Raw genomic sequence first — 24,521 nt, 5'->3', positions numbered from 1 at the left:
GACAGCCAGCCAATTAAACCCGCCAGGCAGCCAACAAACCAAACCCTACCACCCGCTCATCACCAAGCCAGCCAGACAGCCAGCCAACCTATCAACCAACCAATTAACTAACCAACCAACCAACTAACTAGACAGCCAGCCAACCAACCCCGCCAGGCAGCCAACAAACAAAACCCTACCACCCGCTCAACCCCAGCCAGCCAGCCAACCTATCAACCACCCAATTAACCATCCAACCAACCAACTAACTAGACAGCCAGCCAACCAACCCTGCCAGGCAGTCAACAAACCAAACACTACCACCCGCTCACCCACCTAGCCAGCCAACCTATCAACCAACCAACTAAATAGACACCCAGCCAACCAACCCTGCCAGGCAGTCAACAAAACAAACCCTACCATCCGCTCACCCACCAAGCCAGCCAGCCAGCCAGCCACTCTATCAACCAACCAACTAACCAACTGACTAAATGGATAGCCAGCCAACCAACCCTGCCAGGCAGCCAGCAAACCAAACCCTACCACCCGCTCACTCACCAAGCCAGCCAGCCAAACTATCCCAAAACAATTAACCTACCAACTAACTAGACAGCCAGCCAACCAACCCTGCCAGGCAGCCAAAAAACCAAACCCTACCACACACTCACCCACCAAGCCAGCTAGCCAGTCAGCCAGCCTATCAGCCAACCAATTAACCAACCACCTAACTAGACAGCCAGCCAACCAACTCTGCCAGGCAGCCAACAAACCAAACCCTACTACCCGCTCACCCACCAAGCCAGCCAGCCAGCCAACCTATACACCAACCAATTAAACAACTGAATAGACACCCAGCCAACCAACCCTGCCAGGCAGCTAACAAACCAAACCCTACCACCCGCTCACCCACCAAGCCAGCCAGCCAACCTATCAACCAACCAATTAACCAACCAACCAGCCAACTAACTAGACAGCCAGCCAACCAACCCTGCCAGGCAGCCAACAAACCAAACCCTACCACCCGCTCACCCACCAAGCCAGCCAGCCAGCCAGCCAAACTATCAACCAACTAACTAGACAGCCAGCCAACCAACGCTGCCAGGCAGCCAACAAACCAAAATCTACCACCCGCTCACCCACCAAACCAGTCAGCCAGCCAGACAACCTATCAACCAACCAATTAACCAACCAACCAACCAACTAACTAGACAGCCAGTCAACTAAACCTGCCAGGCAGCCAACAAAGTAAACCCTACCACCCGTCATCCACCAAGCCAGCCAGACAGCCAGCCAACCTATCAACCAACCAAATAACTAACCAACCAACCAACTAACTAGACAGCCAGCCAACCAACCGCGCCAGGCAGCCAACAAACCAAACCCTACCACCCGCTCACCCACCAAGCCAACCAGCCAGCCAGCAAACCTATCAACCACCCAATTAACCATCCAACCAACCAACTAACTAGACCGCCAGCCAACCAACCCTGCCAGGCAGCCAACAAGCCAAACCCTACCACCCGCTCACCCACCAAGCCAGCCAGCCAGCCAGCCAGTCAAACTATCAGTCAACCAACCAACCAACTAACTAGACAGCCAGCCAACCAACCCTGCCAGGCAGCCAACAAACCAAACCCTACCACCCGCTCACCCACCAAGCCAGCCAGACCGCCAGACAACCTATCAACCAACCAATTAACCAACCAACCAACCAACTAACTAGACAGCTAGCCAACCAACCCTGTTTACAAAATTCTGCTTACAACTACGGAAACACCGCGGGGATATTCTGAAACCAAAACTTTTCACAAATCATTTTCTATTTCCATCTGTCTGTTGCCAGAGCAAAACTAAAACAATATAAATAAAATAAAATGTATTTACAAGGCTAAACTATGAAACACTAGGGCACGCAAAACATGCAATGAGTGCGTTCGACGAGCACGAGTGGTAGCGATCGGTTAGTTAATCACGTGACAGCTAATGATCACGTGCTCCAATCAATTAATCAGCTCCTTAGAATGGTAACCGGTGAGGTACCGGTTGATCACGGAACGCCGTGGTTAGTAACTGGTTACTTACCGGTAGATCGGTGAGGTTCGTCGAACGCAACCATTGATTGTTGAAACCAACCTAACCAAAAAAAAAGGCATTATAAGCTCGAAGCGTAATTATAAACTCAATTTAAGCATTCAAGAGTTTTTTTCCGGCTGTAATTTTAATATATTTGTCTGGTGAGGTTGTGGTGATGATTTATGCAGTTAAGGAACTGAAGTGACACCGTGTTTGTTTAGCCCGTGAAGTTTCATTCGAAGCTCAAAGCTCGAGTTGAATGTTGCAATTGCCATTTCGCCTTAATTTAACCCAAGATGTCGATTCCTGGTGTGCCTACGTGTACGTATTTTTTTTTTTTTTTCATTTAGGTATCTTTTAATTAAAATTGTCGTCTCTCCAGGTAATATTTCGTTTCATGTAAGCATTTAATATTCTTTTTAAATGATTTTTAAATGACTAGTAGTATTACTTTTGAGTAAATTTCCTCAATGGCCGAGTGGTCTAAGCGATTGCTTCTCCCTCTTGAGGCGGTGGGTCAATATACCCTCGCTCCGGATGTACTTTTCCTTCTTTCTGATCTAAATTCTTTCATGTTTTCTTTATATGTATTCTTTACTGTAATTAAAATATAGGGTCAGACGGGGCAATTATGGATCAAAATACCATAACATATTAATATTTTCTGAAGTATAAAAGATAAAATGATTTAATTTGGCATGGGGTAAGCTTACAGAATTTAGAAATTTTTCAAATAATCCCTTTACCTAAATTTACATTACTATTTATTTTATTTAAATTAAATGAGTGACCAGGAATTACCCCAGATTGTAGCAATTATGGGTCACACATGGGGCAAATATGGGTCACCCCCCTTTCTTTAAGTAATCCATGTCAAAAGTAACTTACTATTCTAAATTATCATTTCTTAGCCCACTAAGAGACATTTTAATGACGATAAGTTTTATGTTTAAGAAATAACACATTATAATTGAAATAATTTGATGTTACTCTTACTAGTCGACTATAATTGGCTATTGCTCTTTGCTCTAAGCCCACAATTCGATAAAGAAATTTATTTAATAGTTACATGCTACCTTCATCATTCATGTTTCTATCAACTGCAAGGATTTTTCTTTTCAATTTCAATTCACTAGACTGAAAATAATGCACTTATTTCAAATTACTTCTAGAAATGTCTCGCTTGAACAAACTAAAATTTCGGACAACTTGTTCCAAAAAATTCAGTACTGCTTTTTCTTTGTCCAAAATTTAAGTTACTTCCCCATTGTCGAATATGTTGTTTATCATCATACACAACAAAGTATATCTGATTTTTAGTACAGAATGAATTCGGTTATAGCAGCATCTTAAAACATTTTTAAAGCAGGTTTTTTTTTTTTTTGCGATTGTGTTCTTGCAAATTCTTCCCTCTTTTTGTCGTTGTCATAAACAATTTAAAATAAGCTCATTTTGCATTTAAACGATGTCTATATCAGCTTGTTAAGATACTTTTTTTATTTGCAAGCGAGATTTCTCATTGACTACATTTGTGACTTCGATTTCTCTTGAAGTTATAAGATAGACAAGTTGCGAGTTTTATTCATTATTACTTTCGAATTTGTCTCCTTATTTGGTACTAAAGTGATTTTCATTAATTTGTTGCTTATTTTGCTTCTTGATGTGTGCCATAATTGCATGCTGACATAAATTATCTTCAAAACTGAAATTGATTTGCTAGCCAAAAGGGCATGATACTTAAGCAGCAATGAAGATGATAAAATATCTAATGTTGCACTTGGAGCATTACAATTTCTTTTTAAGAGAGTTTGGCATAGAAGAGGATAAGTTGAAGTGAATACTTATATTATTCACGCAGAAATAAATAAGAAAAACATCAAAAATATCGGAAAATATACTGACCCAGAATTATCCCGGTGACCCAGAATTACCCCGCTGAACTGGGGTATAAATCAGCATACTTTTATGCTAACTTTTTTTTAAAAAGAAGAAAAAATTATGTAGGTATGAAAAGCTTAGACCATTTAATATTAAAAAGCAGCAGCAACAAATTATTCCTTCAAGAGTTTTTCACCAACACGAATCTTGAAAAAAAATCATGATTTTCCGAAGCAATCTTTTTTGAAGATGTTTTTATATAAATGTGAAAAACTATTTTTTCTCTCTTATTTACTTCACTGTTGCATTGTTTTTGACCTTGGTATACGACGATGGAATGTATAAAAATGACTTAGTATAATTTAGTTTTTTTGCAAAAATATATTTTAACAGTAAAAAGTTGGTGACCATTATTTACCCCGGATAGAGGAGAGTGACCCATAATTCCCCCGTTTGACCCTATCATGCGTAACAAAGGCAAGACACTCAGATTGCAGTTCTCATCAAAATAAACTCGTGCAATAAGCACCAAAAGAAACAAAATCTACTAATTCAATTTTCATCTCTTACATGTCGCATTTGTTTTTGCCTTGATTCAAGGGACTGAGTTTCGTGACGTGTACTTTCTTCACGGACTTTTTTAGTTTTGGGAGAAAGATTTGACTGACGTTTCCGAATTCGCATCATCATGAGTCATACTGGCCGTTTATATAGCTGTGCTGTGGTTGACTTAAGTTCGCAAATTTTTGCGGAAGGTCAAGCACATGTAGCTTTAAACCGAGTTAGGTCCCTAGAGGGACTAATTATCAGTAGTTAAGGCCACCGCAAGTTACTTAATAAACCTCACGATATAAACAAAGTCTCCCAATGAAATGACAAGGTTGCGAAGTATACCGTCTTATCATAGTAACTAAGTCAACTAAAAAGTTAACTAAAGAAGTTGAAAGTTAACTAAAAGGTATAAAATAAAAAATTATTTAATAAAAACAAAAATCCCGACTGCGTAGAAACTAAAAAGGAAAATGTATAAGCCCAGTAGTTTAGAATGTATTAAGTACTACTGAATAACTACTCAGTTGAAATTGTTTTATAACGGTACACAGATAAGAAAATTCATAAATTCTACTGGGCAGTTTCCTCTTTAGTTTTTTTTGGTTTCCACGCAGTTGGGTTTTTTGTTTTTATTTAATAATTTTTTATTGGCTTTGATAAAAATGTTGTGTTTGCCATGTGCATGGATTTTTATTTTCTTTCGGTGACAAAAATTTTGGAACAAAAAGGAGGTAAAAAATCATCTAACCAATAAAATAATATTAGTTTTTATTGCTTGATTAAAATTAAAACTGGCCCGTCATTTTGATTTTTCCCCCGGGTATGGCTAGCGAAGCATGGATACTGAATGCAAATTTTATCTAAAAACAACAAAATCCGCACAAACTTGTATAGTTAAGCATTAATTTTCCAAAGCCAAGGAAGGGAGAAATTGACCCCACTGACCCCCATAAAGGACGTGCCTGAAACAAAAATTTATGTTGAATGCCGAAAATACATGACATTATACAAACCCTTTAGTTTACTTATTTCATTATTTATTTAGTTTAATTATTTTATTATACATTTTATGTTCCGTATTTAAGAATAAATTAATTTTTATTCTGCAATTTCAGTATTTTTCCTTGTTTTGCCTAATTCAAACATCTGCCCCTGTTTGTGCAAGAATGCGTGTCAGCTGCTGATTATTTTTTGCTAAAACTCATGTAATATTTGCTTTGCCAACTGATAAATCGATATTCTGGAAGGAATGTCTTCGTTTTTGACAAAATAAATCTTTAACAAAAATGGTTTTATTGCACCAAAATATGAGTTTTACTATTATAGTTTTGTTTTTTTTTCTTTTTGCGATCACTATATTGCATTTTATTCTTTCACACTTAAAATTTTTATTACTGTATTGTTGAAAAGTGCTTCTTTGGATTTTATTTTCATATTTTTGTAATTAATGTCTTTGTTTTCACCAGTTTATTTTTCATACTGATGATTGTCAACTTGTTTCTTTCGTTTTGTTTCTGCGACTCAGTCTTTCATTAAATCCCTTCAATACTTTAAAAAAAACTGTTGGTTTATTTTTGGGACAGTTTTAAATCAAAAATACTTAGTTTATTTTACATTAAAAATAAAATGTACACGAAATTTGTTTCCTCTTGACGTGTGTGTAGTCCTATCTCTTCCTATTTCTTCCTACTTTTTTAAGTGATTTTTTTCTTGCTTTTTTAATTTTAAAAAGCGCCTACTGATACATCCCAACTCAGCAAATTTTCTGTTCAACATGAATAATATCACTGTCATTGAGCCACCCTCGGTTAGTCCGAACTTAAATCTATTGCAAAACGTGTGGCAACATGGGGATCCAAGGTTATACGAAACTGGAAGCCAATATTTTTCGACACAGGAATAACTTGGTACTTACGATGGAAAACCATGTGTCTGAAGTAACTAGTGGTAATGGAAGCACAATTTCATATTTACATTTGTAACTGTTTCTCAACCTTGAATATTATTCGTAAATTAAGAAGTATAATTACAGACACCCCGTTTTTAAGTTTTCTTAATAAATTCAATACATGGTGTTAAAATAAATTAACTTGTGTTTTACGTAATAGTGATAAAAATCCTTCCCTTCGTATTTATTTTATCTTTATGCCCCTATTCTATGGTGAAATAAGTTTAAAGCTGTTAAAGGCTAGCCAAGAAGACAAAAATAGAAGCACTTGGGACAAGGGAGCAACATTTGAGAGAAATTGAAAATTTGCTCCTAGTTACTTCGAAAATTTTTGACTGCCTATGTAGAATTGGTAGGAAGATATCCTGTATTGTGTTGGCCCAATTAGAAAAAGACAACAGTAACATTCGCCATGCATGCAGCTGATTGTGACACTCAACTAAATGCTGTTAAGTAGGCAAGAGATTTCCTTGCTGTACAGTACATTATCGCTACGACAGGGTTGCCACGCACCTGGAAAATATGGAAAACCTGGAATTGTCAGGGAAAATGAAACTCCTAAAATGGTCAGGAAAAGTTACAAATTATTGAAATTTCTAGAAATGACAGGGAATCTCTCTATATTTTTGGGTGAAACTGTTGCGTAAAAATGTGGAAGTGTGGCAAATGTCGCATTCCAGATAAGCGAATTTTATTGATAGTTCAGAGTAAGAAAATTCAAGCTCATTTTTAAGTATTAAATGTAATAAGTAAATAAATATTTTTTTAAAAAATATATACGTAAATTATGAAGCTTTGATTTGTATCATTACATTTTATTTTGCTTCTTTTGGAAAATAAATCAAGCCTTGCATTACTAGTATTTTTCGCGAAGTACATGTGGTCGTGCTAACATTTTAATAGCGTACTTTTCTACTTTTTTTCTTTCTTTTTCATAAAATGAATGATCATAAAAATTTGAAGCCTTAAAATTTTAGCTTTTATAGGTTAAAACTTGTTTTTTTTGGAAACATGCCAACATTTTTTGAAAGTGACTTTGCCGAAAATTGCTTAGTGTCTTTAAGTTTTCAGTCCATTTGCTTCCTCCAAGTTTTTCCATCATTCCAATGGTTGGAAGTTATTTTAATTAACTCCGGATTAGAAGGACTTTATATATTTATTTTTGCAAACTTTAACTCTTACTAGCTGCGTCGCCCGGCTTTCCACGGTCTACCTCGAAAATAAAAGTTATGTCAAGTGACGCGAATTCAACATTCAAGCTTGAACGAAAAAAAAAAAAGTCAGTGAAATTTTGCGGCAGATTGCGGAAAAACCCCAAAAGTAAACATTTTAAATCCCCTGTAATCACAGGAAATGCCTCAAAACAAAATCAAGAATTTGCCTGTTAATATTCGAGGAAAAAAATGGCAACAGATCTTTTATCTCAATGATTTTCTTCACGCTATACATTTTAATAAAAGCATTGTTGCGGAAAGTGGAGATGAAGCACTGAATGATGTTGATGATGAAATTTGAATGGTGGAAAGCCTTCGAAAAATTGTGATTTGAGTTTGAAATCTACGAGTCATAATTAATAGTTTTTAATTGATATCTCCGCTAATTATTATCGGAGGATAATGTTAAATAGCCAGACACGAAGACGGGAAGATGACGAATCCATCGACACCTGGTTCGATGGTCAGTTCACTGTCGTTCGGGAGAAGAAGCTTGGACATACATAGATAAACTCAGTTTTTAATTATATAAGAGATTGAGTTTGGCACTCTTGGCTTCCTTAAGATGTTTTCCACTTCCAGCTCAGTCATTCCTATGCTGGGCTGATGAGTGCTCATAAGCACAAAACTGCAGTCCTCGGCTGGAATTGACTGAGCTGGCAGTGTATTTCATGCATTATTGAATTAATTAGCAATTACATATTTTTTTTTGTAAAAATTCTGAATTGTAAAAAATGAGCATTTATTTTTTTTAGTTCATTTGCTTTTTTAGATTTTTTACAAATCCTTAGCTTTAAAAGCTAAGGATTTGTAAAAAAATCTTTTGAAAACAAAAATGAAAGTCCATTTTAAAAGAATAGTGTAATAATTTTCTGTATTCATTTGTATTAAGAATATGAATTTTAAGTTGGATCATCATTGCAAAGGATATTTATAGCATACTTTGTTATTTTTGAAGTAGATTGAACTATGATTTTTATAGATCCTTGCTTGCCAAAAAAGATCACGATGCGGATAATTTTTTCCCATGTTTATGTTACAGTCAAGAGTAGTGGCAGTGTCGATGTTTTGGAAACGTCCATCGTTGTTTTTGGTTTTTAAAAAACATTGATGTTTTAATTACTTTTTTTTTAAACATCAATATTTTTTAAAAATTTGTCGCACCACTTGTTGAGAGTGTATCAACAAGGGCATGTTGGTCAAAAATTTGAAAGTCTTGTACCATTATGGACTGACGGAATGCTATTATTCATGCAGTAATGAGGGAGGGAGACTTAAATCAAATGAGATTTCTTATAATATGCTCAGTTATGTTAGAATGGTTCCTAGTACATATCATTATGCAATAGGAAAAAGTTGCAAAGTAAGAAAAATAGTTAAAAAAAGTGGTAAGAAAAAGTTTTGAGTGATAAAAATTTCATTGAAATTGAAACAAACTTTTGCAGAACATATCTGCAGAGATTTAGAAATGAAAGTATTAATTGGAAATATCTGGTCTTTCAAAGCATTTGTAGTTAAATTTCAAGTTTGTCTTAACTTTACCCAGATATTGATAACAATTATCGATAATGTTTTCTTTTAAAGCATTTTTTGGTTAATAAATTAGGTTTAATTACAGTAAAAATTATATTGTATTGATATTAAATAACGTAAGTTGACATACATTATCCTGGAATTTTTCCTAAAACCAACTGGAAAACCTGGAAATGTCAGGGAATTTCTTTCGTGAACTTCTGTGGCAACCCTGTACTAGTCAACCTGACTGGGTCAAAGTCAGTCAGTCTGCCCCTGATGATGGCTGATTTTAAGGTATTTGTTTTTTTCAGCAGCTTCCGTGTTGGAACAGCTTTACTCTACATCTCTAAGTTTGTTATTACCCCATTGATTGGTTTATAGGTTCAATTCAGTATTGAAATATATATTGAGAAAAAAAACAAGATGTATCATTTATCTCTTCCCTAGCTATATTAGTAACTTATATTTTATTCTCTTGGTCTTTCTTCCTGCTAGCCGTGTCGGACACGGACTCATTCCAGAATTTTGATGATTCTGCAACAACTTCAACTTCTGCTACAGACCCTCAACCTATGGATGCGAAAATAAACACATTATTATTAGGAATGACGGAGATGAAAAAGAAAATGGACCGACTTGAGACCAATTTGAAAGAGGAAAAAACCAAACGACAAGAATTAGAGAAAGAAATGAAAGACATGAAGAAGCAGTTGGAGACAAAAGATAAAGGTACAAAAAAAAAAGTTTTATTCCACGATAAAGTTATTCTTGGCTCAGTTTGTTGAAAAGTGTTCTACCCTGTTTTAGCTAATTACAGATTCTTACGCAGACAGAAAAAAGTAACGCCACTAAGTGTATGCGAAAGGGAAAAATGTCAACTAAATGAAATAAACTCTTCTGTCAAATGCAACCTTTTTGCAAACAAGGGGTGATCATTTCTTGTGCCAGAAGTTATATTTTTACACAAATGTCAGTTTACCTTTCCATCCTTTTGATTCGTAGAAAAAACGTTAATGGGAGCACTTGCCCCCGGCGAGTGTTTTTTCCAGTCTAAGTGGGCGTATTTTACGTTAATCGCTTATTACATATATAAGTGTATGGGTCGTTGTCTGGTAGGGCGCAATGTCTTGTCCCTGGCTCGTTGAAAGCTTAGAAAGATCATTCCATTTCTTCTATTTATTTGTGTCTTTGTAAAGAATAAAATCACACGCATTTAATGACGCTAAATCATAGTTATTTATGTGGAAGTTTAATACAGGGGTAGGAGCTGTCTTAAAATTTCAAATTTTCTCCTAAAATTCTTGAAATTTCAAATTTTGTCCGAAAATTTTGAATTCATTATTTTATTCCCTGCATGCGCTGCAAAATAAAATTCAACTTAGAAATTAAACTTTTCGTTATGATATGCCAATATTTTAGAATAAAATAAACTTGCTAGACCCTAAGAAATTTTCTCTAAAGAGTGAAAAACCTATGCAGTTGCAGCTTTTTTGTTCTGGTGATGGAAGGGGGGGGGGTGAAATTAACCAAAACATGTGCTCAGTATAAAGCTGTAGTTTTTATCCTTACTTTGTGTCTGTTGAAGTCATTTTTCTTATGCAAGAAATATATAAAAATAAAATAGCAAAGAAAATAAAAACAGCTGTGCAGCTAATGTTGCAGAAATTCCCTGCTTCTCTGAAATTGCAGTTCTGTGGTCGAGGGGGGGGGGTGAAAGGTATCAGAGCTGATTGAAATAAAATAAATGCGATGTGTTGAGTTAGAAACCAAAAATAAACTATTGGTTCAAAAAATATATTTAGAGCTAAACCAAAATGCTTCTCAGAATTCCTAGTTCCATGCTGTTCTATGCTTTTGTTTTGTAATAATGTTTGGACACACTGAAAGCCGTATACTCTCAAACATTTTTGTGTCAGATAGCGTATTCCCTCAAGCTTCAAAAAATTTTCAGATTTTAACATTATGTATATGATCGCATACACATAGTGTGCGTGATGGGTTACTGGGAGTATACAGGTCATTCCGGTGAAAATGGTTTCCACTACTTTTTTTTTTTTTCAAAGTCATCTAATCCAACATGACTCATGTCAAATAATGGCAAAAGGGTTTAATCTATCTGAACTGTAAAAATCTATTAGCTCAACTTGGTATTAATATCCATTTTTCTCAGTTTTTTATCAGAAATGAAAGATTTTGTCCACTGTTACACATATAAAAACAACAAATTCAAAATTTTCAATTATTTTTTGAATTTTTTTTGTTTAATATAAACAAGTGGAACATATCCTTCATACAAATGCTTAAAGTGTCATTGTGAAAGGCACATTTTAGTTTTATTGCTAATTATCTTACTCAAAAATACAAAAATTTAAAAAATCATTTGCAAATGTTAGATTATTACATGAAACAAACTTGAAAAAAGAAGTTGGATTATTCTAGTTAGTAATTGTGTAGTTCTATGCAAATTAACCTTTAAATTAAATATTAAAAAAAAATTACAATCAAATCAGTTAATATATTCCTGTAACAGAGTGACACTATTAATTGAAGATAGAAGTAATTTCTATATGTTTAAGCAGAGAAAATAGATAGACAATGTTTCATTTTTTTAATTTTGTATTTAATTAAATTTTTCTATAAATTTGTTAAACTAAGCTTTTTGAAAAACATCAATTGCATATGGGACTAGTTTACTATTTCCATAAATATTGTCCATTCCGTTACACAAGAAGTGTAACAGAGTGGACATATAACAGAGTGGACAAATAAGTAATTAATTTTTTTTTTCTAAACCTAAACATAAAGTAACAGTTAAAATATTAATGCAAAAGCAAAGAGTAGCTCTAAAATCACTACATTATATGCAATTTAATTTTCTTTTTTAAATTTTAATTTGTAAAATTAATTTAACATAGTGGACATTTTGTTACTCAAATTTACTATCAGAGACAAAGAATGAATATTACCTTGCTTGTTGACTGTTGAATCCACTAGAGTTAGCTAAACATGGAGTTTTTACCATCTGGTCATCTCAAAAGTATTGCTAGTTTTTTTTTAAATATTTTTTTATTCTTTAATAACTGTAACAGAGTGGACATTTCAAAATTTGTAAACTGTAGGGACAATTGTTAATTCCCTGAATTTTCATTAAAAAAAATATTTTTCTGAAAAAAAATATTGTTTAAATTGTTACCAATAAAGGTGTTGCAATAAAATTGGAATTTTTTTTCGTTATTGCATCTAAGCAATTACTTAAATCATTTTTTAACTGTTACTGTTTTGAAGCCAGGACATCAAGATTTTGCCTTTTTTGCTAACATAATTTTCTTTTAAAAACAATTCCTGAATCAAAATATTAAAAACAAAAAATACCTCATGATACAAAATTGCATGAAAAATAACGAAAAAAATATGACTAATTTATATTAACTATCAAATTTTCTGTAAAAAATCCAAAAGTGACGGACACATGAAATGTACTATTTTTGTCGGAATGACCCATACCCTCAGAAAAATGGATGGGAACATCACGGATCCTGATCTCGAAAAAATTCAACAATTAAATTAAGTGTTATAGTTTATATTGTTACTGACACTCTTTAACCATCTATTATTATTCAGCTATATTATTTTTAACTCATGGTTTATCTTATGATATGAAGCAAAAATCTTTATTTTGTTGTTTGGGCCACGATGAGACGTCTCATTGTGGCCCAAGCAGCAGTAAGCAAGTGTAGATTACTTATCTGCTTCTTGTTTTAGTTTGCAAAAAATAAATTTAACAATAAAAAAATAGCCTGGACCTAAAGATATTTGTATTTTAACTAATTATTGCCAAGTGAACTTTTTATTTTACTATACAGCTTTTTAGAAAACAAAACTAGAAACCTGTTAGGTGTTGCCAAACATGGTACTTATTTCAATGTACTTTATAGTTATAATTAATATTTGTATAAAATATCTATGTAAGTTAATTATCAATTATTATTTGGCATTTATTCCTTTATTTTTTTCCTGTTTTTTAAATCCAAATGATTTTTTTTTTTTTGCTAGCTAAAGTTAAAACTGTTTCATATGTAAGAACAAAAAAATACAGTTTTAAGCACTTAAATTATGCTTTAAGTAAAAATAATGTTTCTTTGCAACCCTGGGCCTGAGTAAGGGGATAGGCTCTTATTATTCTGGTTGTAAATAAAAAATAAAATATTCTTTTACTTTAATTTTCTTTTCTCTGTACTGAATGATGTTTTTATGAATTAACTAGCTAAAGGTACTTTTTTTGCAAACTTTAGGTAAAAATACAACAGTTTTGGACACTAAGGTTTTGGACAGGACGGTAAAAACCAGGGTTTTTCCCGTGGTTTTTATCGTTGTGTCCAAACCCTTGCCAACCCTGATTCCTGCTAGTTCTGTTGCGAGACTATTTTAAAATATTTCATTTGTGCATATTAAATTAAAAAACCATTTGAATTTTCAATCCACCTTTTCTAAGAGACAACTGCCGAGTACATACAATGTATTATTTAATTTTGAATCTTTTTGTGATTAAATTGTGCTTTGGTTAAAATTAAATTTTTCCATGCAAATTTTCTGCTGTTTATCAGTAATTGCTTTAAGTTCATTTTGCCAGTTTCTGCCACAAATGTGGCAGAAAAACCTCTTTCTGCCACAAATGTGGCAGAAAGAGGTTTTTGCCATGTCAGTTTTAACCGGTTTCTACCAGTGATTTTAACCGCCTCGGCAGAAACTTGCCGACCCTGTTTTTCCAAGACAAGTAGTCATTTTGAGAAATATGTTTTGCTGAAAAAAATGCATGAATACTATTTTAGAATCAAAGTCATGAATCTGTTGCAAATGGCTGCAGTATTATTTGGAGTTTAGTCGCAGCCATTTTACATACAAACGCCTTTTACTTCTCTTTCTTCTGAGTAATACGCCTTGCGTATTACTCAGTTAACCCTGAACTTGGCGACAAGATTTCGATTACAAACATAATTGGCCTTTTTTTCGATTGTCGCCAAGTTTTGCACACCTGAGACCGTATACTAAATTTTACGGTTTTGATGATGTCATCAAAATGATTTTCCAAAATTTGCACTATGCCAGATTCTCAACATTCCCGAACTTGCAAAACATGCTGTGTAATTTTTTTTTCTCTACATTGGTTAGGAATATAGCTGTAAACTAATCTTTGCAATCTTGCCCCACCTCGGAGCTGGTTACAAGCAATTTCTTGTCAGAGTAATTAACTTTTTGACCTCACCATTTCCGATTGTAGTAATATATGCCACGTAGGACATATGTGCCAAGATAAGTAATCCTCCCAGTTTTTAGATTTCAGTTTTGAAAATCATTCAATGCAAAGCTGTGTAAAACATTTCAACGTGAGAAAAAATGAAGTGTGTTCTTACGAATGACCAACTCATATCCCAGTTGCAATAGAATGAAAATTCAAAAACCAGTTTTAAAGCTAAAAAATAACAGTTTAAAGAACTAAAAAAAACACGCTTTAGTAGCAAAATAAACTAAAAAGGTAACAATGACCTTTGGATGACAAGTATATAAAGTAATTGACCAAGCACTTAATTTTACTGTAGTAAAAAAAAAGCGCGGGTGCTGCCTTTTTATATTTTTGTATGGATAACAAGTGGAAGAATTTAAGACAACTGATCAGAAGCCCCCCTCCCCCACGCTTTTTTTCTATTACAGTAAAATTAAGTGCTTGGTCAATTACTTTATATATTTGACATCGAAAGATTATTTTGAACTTTTTAGTTCATTTTGCTACTAAAGCATGTTTTTTTAGTTTTTTTTAAACTATTATTTTGTTATTTCTGAAAAGTATAAAGTCCTTATTACTGTTTTTATTCCTTTTTTTTTTAATTTCAAATAAGATTTAGATACTAAACATTGCTAACACTTGTAACTCTTAAATGATATCTTTGTGCGTGTGTTCGATTTTTATAATGGAATGCATTTTAGTATTCTATTGCATTATTTGCATCGGACATTTTGAATACTTTCTGGTAAATTCATGTATAAACATTTTTACACTCTGCTGCTCTGATTTCTACATTGTAAGTAATTCTAAAAAGCCACTGGCTATTTGTCCGATGGGAAAGTTGGGCCCACAAACATACAAGTTAAGCTAATAAAAGCGCGTTAAAAATAGAACTTTCTATGGATAGGATTTCCTTACAACAGATTTAAATTTCAAGGCCATTTGCCGTGACTTTTGACCCTAACTATCTCAAAACATTGGGAAAATTTTCGAAACAAAATTGTTGCGCCAGCACTATCTGACCACTGCATTAAAAATTAGGCACCACAGATGCAAGGCACTGCAAAAAAAAAACATAAAAAATGTCTTAAAAAATGAAAATGATAATGCATCAAAAATAATATGTTAAAACATGTGCAGGTACTGTATAAACATTCAGATTTTAAAAATTTGATAATTTTTTTTATAAGCTAGGTCTGCAACATTACAGTTTAATGACAATATAAATTTTCAAAGAGCCTTTGACCATGTCTATTATTAATATCGAAGCTTAAGTCATTCTTTACACTAAAAGTATGTAGCAACAAACTTTCTTTCGCAAACAATAAATTAAGAATTTAATTTTTTCACTCAAGATGTACACTGCAATTGATACAAGAAAAAATGGCATAATCGAACAATTCAAATTCCTTATGTAACTGTAAAGCAAGCTGAGATATTTTCTTTAAACGCTGGAATGTCTCGATAGATTGAAATGTTGTCAAGTTTTTGAGTTAGTACACAGAATTGGGTGGTTTTGTCGTGAAAGGAGGACGTTCAAGACAAAAGTTTACCTTTTCACTTCATAGACATTACAGGCATATAGTGATGTAAAATACCTGGGTATTTATTTTTAGGGGTAAATACCCAAAATGTGTATTTACCCTGGTATTTATTTCAAAAATTTATATTCAGCTGAAATACTTTTCTGTCTGTATTCCACTATGTATATATATAACCAACCATACACAAAACAATATAAAATATTATAAGCTGTATAATACATATGTTTGTATCAGTTTTACCAATTATTTCATATTTAGATTTAAAAAAAAAATTCTGACTCACTTTTTGCATTTGTTTGTAAAATACCCAGTTTTTGGGTATTTACCCAGGAATTGGGTAAATACCCGGGTAAATATTCAACTACCCACTGGGTATTTACCCGATCCAAACCACTACAGGCATAGCATATTTTCTTGCTGCAAAGTTATTTTCAAAGTCTTTGAATTTCCTGTCAGAGTTATAATTTTTTAAAGTAAAAGTATAGGGCTGAATTTCCGACGAATTTTGAAGCAAAAATAAAGTTTTGTGTGACAATTTTTCAAGATGTACGAAAAAAAAAGTCACGTGACTGGCCGGCTCTTTCAAGACGGAAATAGTTTGCGCCTTTGAGGTCCGAGTGAGATCTTGCTGACCATTAACAAATTATGCAAATTATGAAGTATTGTGACAAGTGTTTTGAGCTAATCACACAAATGGTTGTACACCTTTGATTTTTTTTTAGGAAAATAACTTATTATATTAATTTCAAGATGCTAAAAAAGCATGTAAGACGGATTCCTTGTCATCTGATAATTTTGTTTTCTCTTGACAGAAATTGAAGATCTGAAAAGATTTAAAATTAATGGCAAGAAGAACATTAATTCCGTATTTCAAAAAGTATTTAACAAAGGTAAGTTCTTTTTTTCATTGAAAAAAACAAAAACAAACCAATATTCCCAAATAGAACAGTATGCATGAAGCATCACAAATAAGTCAAAGTTTGTGCTCCATTTTATGAAGCTTTAATGTGCAAACACCATCGATTTTAGAAGTGGTGTTGGGGCAAACCCCTAACCTAGCAGCATTGTGAGGACCATTCAGATCCTAATCACGGCATTACTAAGCTGCCGGGTTAGGTTTGCCGCCGCGCATATTAGCAAATTGGACTTTCTGGTATTACAGCAGTAACACTGAATAACACTAATATGTAACTAGATTAAAGTCAACTGCATAAATGAGTTTAATGTTCACATTGAATAAATGTTCAATATAAACATTAATTTGCATTTTATTTTGTCACAAAATGCATTTTCTCTATGAATATAGTTTTGGACAAAATCCACTACCATCTAAGCGATGCAACGTTTGGTAATTTTTTTTTTAAACATCACGTCGGAATAAGATTCATAAACCTTGTTTAAGGGTTAGAGTGGTATTTTTTTTTCAAATAAAGAGGACAGCTTGCTAAAAGTACGATATTTCTTTCTGCTGTTGTATCTTCCAATTCCACTTTGACTCATTTTGCGTCACAAAAGAGTAAAATGTTTTTTTAATCTTAAAGTGACACTAATACATCTTTCTCAGTGGTGCGCTGAATCAAAATATTTGAATTATGAATACGGGTCATTCCGACGAAAATGGTCCATTTGATGTTCGGCACTTTTGGATTTTTTAGAGAAAATTTGATGGTTAATATGAATTAATCACATTCTTTTCTTTATTCTTCATGTAATTTTGTATCATGAGGTATTATTATTATTTTTTTTTTTTAATATTTTTATTTAAGAAGTTTTTAAAAATGTTAGTCAAAAAGGCAAAATCTTGATGTCCCAGCTTCTAAACAGTGACAGTTAAAAAGTGATTTAAGTAATTGCTTAGATGCAATAACAAAAAAAAAAAAAAAATCAATTATATTGCAACACCTTTATTGTAACAATTTAAACAAATTTTTTTGAGAAAAATATTTTTTCAATGAAAATACAGGGAGTTTTTACAATTGTCCCTACAGTTTACAAATTTTGAAATGTCCACTCTGTTACAGTCATTAAAAAATAAAAAAATGTTTTTACAAAAAAACTAGCAATAATTTTGAGATGACCAGATGTTAAAAACTCCATGTTTAGCTAAACCTAATGGATTCAACAATCAACAAGCAAGGAAAGACTCATTCTTTGTTTCCGATAGTAAATTTGAGTAACAAAATGTCCACTATGTTGCATTAATTTTGCTGATTAAAATTTAAAAATAAAATCTAAATTACATATAAAGTAGTAATTTTACAGTTACTCTTTGCTATTGTATTACTATTTTAACAGTTGCTTTATGTTTAGGTTTAGAAATTTTTTTTAAACTAATTATTTGTCCACACTGTTACATGTCCACTCTGTCACACTTCTTGTGTAACGGAATGGACAATATTTATGGAAATAGTAAACAAGTACCATATGCTATTGACGTTTTTCAAAAAGCGTAGCTTAACAAATTTACAGAAAAAATGAATTAAATACAAAATTTTACAAAGTGAAACATTGTCTATGTTCTCTGCTTAAACATAGAGATTACTTCTATCATGAATAATAGTGTTCACTCTGTTACATGTGTACTTGAACTGATTTGATTGTAATTTTTTTCAAATATTTAATTTAAAGGTTAATTTGCATAGAACTACACTATTACCAACTTGAATAATCCAACTTCAAACTATTTCCAAGTTTGTTTCATATAATAATCTAACTTTTGCAAATGATTTTTCAAAATTTTGTATTTTTGAGTAAGATTATTAGCAATAAAACTTTAATGTTCCTTTTACAATGACATTTTAAGCATTTGTATGAAAGATATGTTCCATTTGTTTATATTAAACAAAAAAAATTCAAAAAATAATTGAAAGTTTTGAATTTGTTGTTTTTAAATGTGTAACAGAGAGGACAAAATATTTCTTTCAAATCATTTCCGACGAAAGAACTGAGAAAATTGGATATTAATACCAAGTTGAGCTAATTAATTTTTGTAGCTCAGACAAATTAAACCCTTTCGCCATTATTTGACATTAATTTTTGCTGGATTAGATGACTTTGGGAAAAAGGTTTTGAAAACTGTAATGTACCATGTTCACCGGAATTACCCACAAATTAAATGATTGTATACATTGGCATAAAATCCTGAATTACTATATATTGTTGGGAACTCCAAATGATATTATCAATTCTTTACGTTTATTTTGATATGTTTAGCTTCAATTAAATCCCTATTTTCTTTTTGCCTGCAAAGTCACAAATGCTAATTTCAATGATTGTGACGTATTTCCGGGTCTTAGATACGAAATGACGAAGCTCCTTTTTTATTTGATTGGCCGCCGTTCTAACATCGGGAAATACGCATTGCAAATGAATGTCTCTAAATTCATGCAAATGGCTCTGGCTGGCTATATATGTCGTTTCGGTAGCTCAGTTGTTGAGGCGCCATGTTTTTAGTTTCTCGGCAGCCATGCTCTCGATGAAGCAGTTTAAAATCGTAAATTTTATCAGCAGACCAAACGTTTAAATGAATGGAACCTCGATTAGATAAATGACTCTCCATTGGCCATACGGTAAAAGACCGTCATAACGCACACCTTGGGACCAGAGCTTTTGCGTTATACAGGTTTTTTCATTAGATAGAGCATTTCAAATTTTGAATCTAATATTCAGAATATAGCACTCCAAATTGAGTTTTCTCTGAAATGAGTATTAAAACACTAATTATACAAATAATTATTTACAAATAAATATGTTTCACAAGTGAATTATCCTGCACTTCAGCTAGCTTCACGACAGCTGCATTTTCAAGAGCCATCTGGTATTTTCTATTGACTGAGTATAAATTTTCATTTAAAAGCTTTGAATTAAGATGGGAAGATGGAAAAACTTTCAAAATTTAATTTTCCTATTAGTTTCTATGATTGATGGGGATTTTTTACACTTTAAAACCTATTGTTTACTTCTGAAAAGTTGTGCGGTTTAGAGAGAATCGCGTCATATAGGTCGGCGTTATAAAGGTTTTCTACTGTATTACCAATTTATCATTAATGGTTTTGAATGTTTACTAAATTATCGATGCTTCGAGAGAATTTATTTTCCTATTTCATATGTAAACGGTTCGCCAAGGATATGATTGTATTATATCACCATGGAGGAAATGAAAAGAAATAATTTCAGCCACAGGTATGGTTTTTTTGCGAAGGACAATTATTTTCTCCAACTCAAAAGGGAACTAATTGAGTCATCGGTGCGATAACTTCCTCTCAACGCACGATACCAATGATGATTGTATTGGAGCTATACCTGTCATATTTGACCTTAGCGCTTGATTCTTTTGAATTTTACGAATTGTTGCTTGAGTGTCATCAAGCGTAAACTGAACGTATGCTGAGGAATAAACCTTTCCATTTCGTTGTTACAGAAATATGCAATCTACTGTCTCCTAGTTCATAGTAGTACTCAATCACAATTTATATGCATAATTTTCTGCAACACTTTTCTAATACAGTAGGTTAGCCATAAGATGGCAAATGTGTGTTTAGGGCATGAAGTTTCATTTACCTTCAATGTACTTGTAAATAATTTTTAAAACAAAGTAAAGCGAGGCAGGTACATTAGTGAGTATTTTCTTTACTAATAATAAAGCTGAAAGTCTCTCAGTTCGGAGGATGTCTGTGAAGTGCATCGCAAATAGACCGTTCGGCCGATTTTCATGAAATTTGGCACAAAGTTTTTGTAGCATGAAGGTGAGCACCTCGAAGCGATTTCTCGAAAAGTCGATGTGGTTCTTTTTGTATTCTAATTTTAAGAAAAAAACTATCATAAATTACGAAAATATTGTAACGTGGAACCGTAACATGGGCACATGCCAATTGGCGAGATACGAACTTATCATAACGTGGAACTGTTACATGGGTACACGCCAATTGGCGAGAAAATTCACAATACATTATTTGTAAATATACATGCGAACCAAAAGACCATTTAATTTTTCTATTACGGGCAAATCCGTGCAGGTGCCGCTAGTAAGTAATATATCATTAAGTATAAAGACAAATGTTTTAATATACGATGTAGCACTAGGACGTAGTACTAAAGAACTGAAAAAAAAGACTCATTCCTGCATTCCTTGGCGTACCATTATTTTAATTCCTACTAAGGTTATATTCTGAACGACAAGTTACGAAGTACTGTATACCCCTGTATATTATCCACGGCGGCGTATAATCCGCAGGTCTTAAAATTGGCCTGAAAAAAAAATTTTGTACAATCCGCGAATAATACGGTGCAAAAAAATGAAGTTTTGATGTAACATACAGTTTATGCAACTAAATTAAAAGCGTGAAGAAGTTATAACTTTTGAGCTATATTCAACATTAAAAACAAATTAATCTAAAAGAAATGAAATATTTTCTAGAAATTGTCATAATTGTACGCTAATTTCTCGAAGACAAAGAGGCAAGGAAAAAGCCAACGGCCTAATCATGTGCATATGAAGGCTTCTTCCTTTATTGATCTCTTACATAGTCTGAATTGTGTCAGAAGAACATTCAAGATATGTAATACTAACAAGATATGGTCAGGGTTTACGGTGTCTAAGAAGAGCATTTAAGTTGTGCAAAAAATAAACAACATACAGGCAGGGTAACTACCAGACTTAGATAAAATGAAAAGCTTTCTGCAAACATAAATCCTAACTGGAAAATTTTCTTCAGATAATTATTTTGTCTAACTCACCCTTGAATAAAGAATTAAATTTATGTTCAAAGATGAAAGAGACCAAAAAAAAAAAAAAATGTTTTAAATCTTTTTTTTTTTTTTTACAATAACACATAGTTTGTGCTTATTTTTCACCAACTGAAGAAAACTGTCAAAACCATTATTTTTTTCACACATGTGCTTTAAAAAGCTTTTGAAGAAATCTTCAACAGAAATATAATCTGGTATTTAAAAAAAAAATCCTTAAAAAAAAAAATATATATATATATATATATATATATATATATATATATATATATATATATATATATATATATATATATATATTTTAATTAACATTAGCAGTTTGAAAAAAATATCTGCAGAACCAAAAATTTTCTGCGAATGGCCTTTGGGCGTTTATCTATATTATGCACTAGAGCCACCCGCACGGCTTTGCTCGTAATAGAAAATTAAAAGTATTTTGGTTCGCCTGTATATTTACAAATAATGTATGGTGAGTCTTCTCGCCAAAATTGGCTTGTGCCCATGTTACGGTTCCACGTTACGATAATTTCGTAATTTACTAGCCCATCTTATGATCATTTTCCTCGGGAAACTGTTCTTAAAATTGGAATAGAGAAAGAACCACATCGAATTTTCAAAACATCGCTTCGAGGTGCACATCCCCATGCTACAAACTAACTCTGTGCCATATATCATGAGAATCGGCCGAACGCTATCCGCGTATCAGAGATCCGACAGACAGAGATCCGGACGGAGAGACTTTCAGTTTTTATTATTAGTAAAAAAGACTGGTAACTATCTCTCACTGCGAATCCTGCCTAAAATGTCGAGGTTCAATGCCTCGGTGTCGAGAAAAAAACCCACACATGATCCGTGGCAGCCTGTGATCTGCACCTCATTCATTTTACACTTTTTTAACACGTAACACACGGACTATATGCAGAAAAATGCGGCGCCATGCCAGCAACTAGATCACGTTCGGTCACACAGTGTCTGGCCTGCGTATTCAAAACAGTGCCTAAAAATTTTGAGTCGGTTGAACGTTTGTTCTCCAAAACACTTCGAATGTTTTCCTGAGCAACGTCTTTCCCTCTCACCAACAGATGCTGATTGGACACAGGCCCGGGTTTCGCCGGCCAACCTCCTCCAAGTGCCGGGGAGCAGCCGGCCCACCTCCACACCACCCACCTCACCCACCTCCCGCCGCCAATCACAGATCTTCGACGTGGTTGCGGACGACACCAAAGACTCCACGGAGGACACCGATCCTGCCGACGATCCCGCCAGCCCCCCTGTCTCGCCAAAATCACCCGTTCAAGTAAACGTAATTCCGCCGTCAGCCTCTCCCTCGGCCTCTCCCGTGGCCGCACCTGCCTCTCCAATGGCCGCACCTGCCTCTCCAATGGCCGCACCTGCCTCTCCAGTGGCCGCACCTGCCTCTCCAGTGGCCGCACCTGCCTCTCCAGTGGCCGCACCTGCCTCTCCAGTGGCCGCACCTGCCTCTCCAGTGGCCGCACCTGCCTCTCCAGTGGCCGCACCTGCCTCTCCAGTGGCCGCACCTGCCTCTCCAATGGCCGCACCTGCCTCTCCAATGGCCGCACCTGCCTCTCCAGTGGCCGCACCTGCCTCTCCCGTGGCCGCACCTGCCTCCACCGCACCTCCTCCTGCCCCAGCAGCCCTGCAGGCAGCCCCTGGTGGTGCTCAGCTGCCGCAGCCTCGACCAGCCAGGCGGCGCCAGTGGGCGCTTGTTGCTGACCCTGCGCTGATCGTCGTTGGCAAGCGGCAGAGGCGAGCGCCGGAGCGCTACCAGGCCCCTGCAGACTCCCTGCGTAAGCGGGCCAGGAGGAACTAAGCCAGGGAGTCTTCAGAGGTCAGCAGAAAGCTTCTGCACACATTGAGGTAATTTTTCCTTTCTGTTCATCAACAATTTTTGAGTTAAAAAATGTTTGTTATTGATACCAAGGAAGTTGAGGAGGTGAAGTTTTTAATATGCAGGGAAAATGTACATTCGCTACACATATGCGTAGGAACACAGGATGTAATGTCGCAGTATGTAATCGACAAATCGGGACACTCTCTTACATTATTACTTATCTTATAATTAATTGCTTAATCAGTTGAACAACTGATTTTATGTAACTGAAATATTACATTTCCTTTCGTTTAACTTTTAATTTAGGATGCAAATTAGTATTATTTACCTGATAATGAAGTCAACTTTTTTTTTTTTTTCAGCAATAATAAATTTGTTTTGTTTTATTTTAGTTTTACTTTTAACTTACAATGCAAATCAACGGATTTCAATTTTTCAAAACTATTGAATTTGTTTGATTTTCTAATAGGTTATCATACAAGGGCGTTTTATGTTAAGATGCAAATTAATATTTATCTGCTAATGCAGTCAACATATTTTTTTTCAGCAATAATAAATTTGTTTTGTTTTACTTTAGTTTTACTTTTAATTTACAATGCAAATCAATAGATTTTGATTTTTCTAAAATATTGAACTTGTTTGATTTTCTAATCGGTTATACACAGGGCATGGGAACACAGGGATAGTGTCAATTTTTTCTTTGCACAGCACAAAAGTACACCACGCAAACATGTTCCACGACGACATTACATTCAATTATTTTATTTTCACATTGAACATCTCAGAAGATTTCTTGGTACTAACTTGAGTAGCAGCCATCGGCTGATGGTGGTAGACCGACTGGACAATCCGAGAGTTCAGGTTCGGTAGCTGGAGAAGATGTTGGAACGAGAGGCTGTCATTGGTTGAATCTCGTTGAACAGGGGGCTGGGAAACGTTC

At 34.2% G+C, this 24,521-nt stretch overlaps 1 protein-coding gene across 1 annotated transcript; it reads left to right on the top strand.

Moving 5' to 3' along the window:
- Positions 1–9,764: 9,764 nt before the first annotated feature.
- LOC129233186 (translation initiation factor IF-2-like) lies at positions 9,765–23,560 on the top strand. Its single transcript, XM_054867250.1, has 2 exons — positions 9,765–9,888; positions 22,812–23,560. Exons 1-2 carry the CDS (start codon positions 9,765–9,767, stop codon positions 23,558–23,560), a joined length of 873 nt encoding a protein of 290 aa, XP_054723225.1.
- Positions 23,561–24,521: the final 961 nt, after the last annotated feature.

This window comes from Uloborus diversus, unplaced genomic scaffold (assembly GCF_026930045.1).
Source record: "Uloborus diversus isolate 005 unplaced genomic scaffold, Udiv.v.3.1 scaffold_237, whole genome shotgun sequence".
In the NCBI taxonomy this organism is placed as follows: domain Eukaryota; kingdom Metazoa; phylum Arthropoda; class Arachnida; order Araneae; family Uloboridae; genus Uloborus; species Uloborus diversus.
The sequence above is the reverse complement of the archived record's forward strand: the minus strand, read 5'-3'. Positions and strand labels throughout refer to the sequence as shown.

Excerpts from the sequence above, each read along its gene's own strand:
- LOC129233186 (XM_054867250.1), top strand. The coding sequence starts at position 9,765 with ATGACGGAGATGAAAAAGAAAATGGACCGACTTGAGACCAATTTGAAA. Across the intron at positions 9,889-22,811 it reads GTTGGAGACAAAAGATAAAG|ATGCTGATTGGACACAGGCC; the intron begins GTACAAAAAAAA and ends TCTCACCAACAG.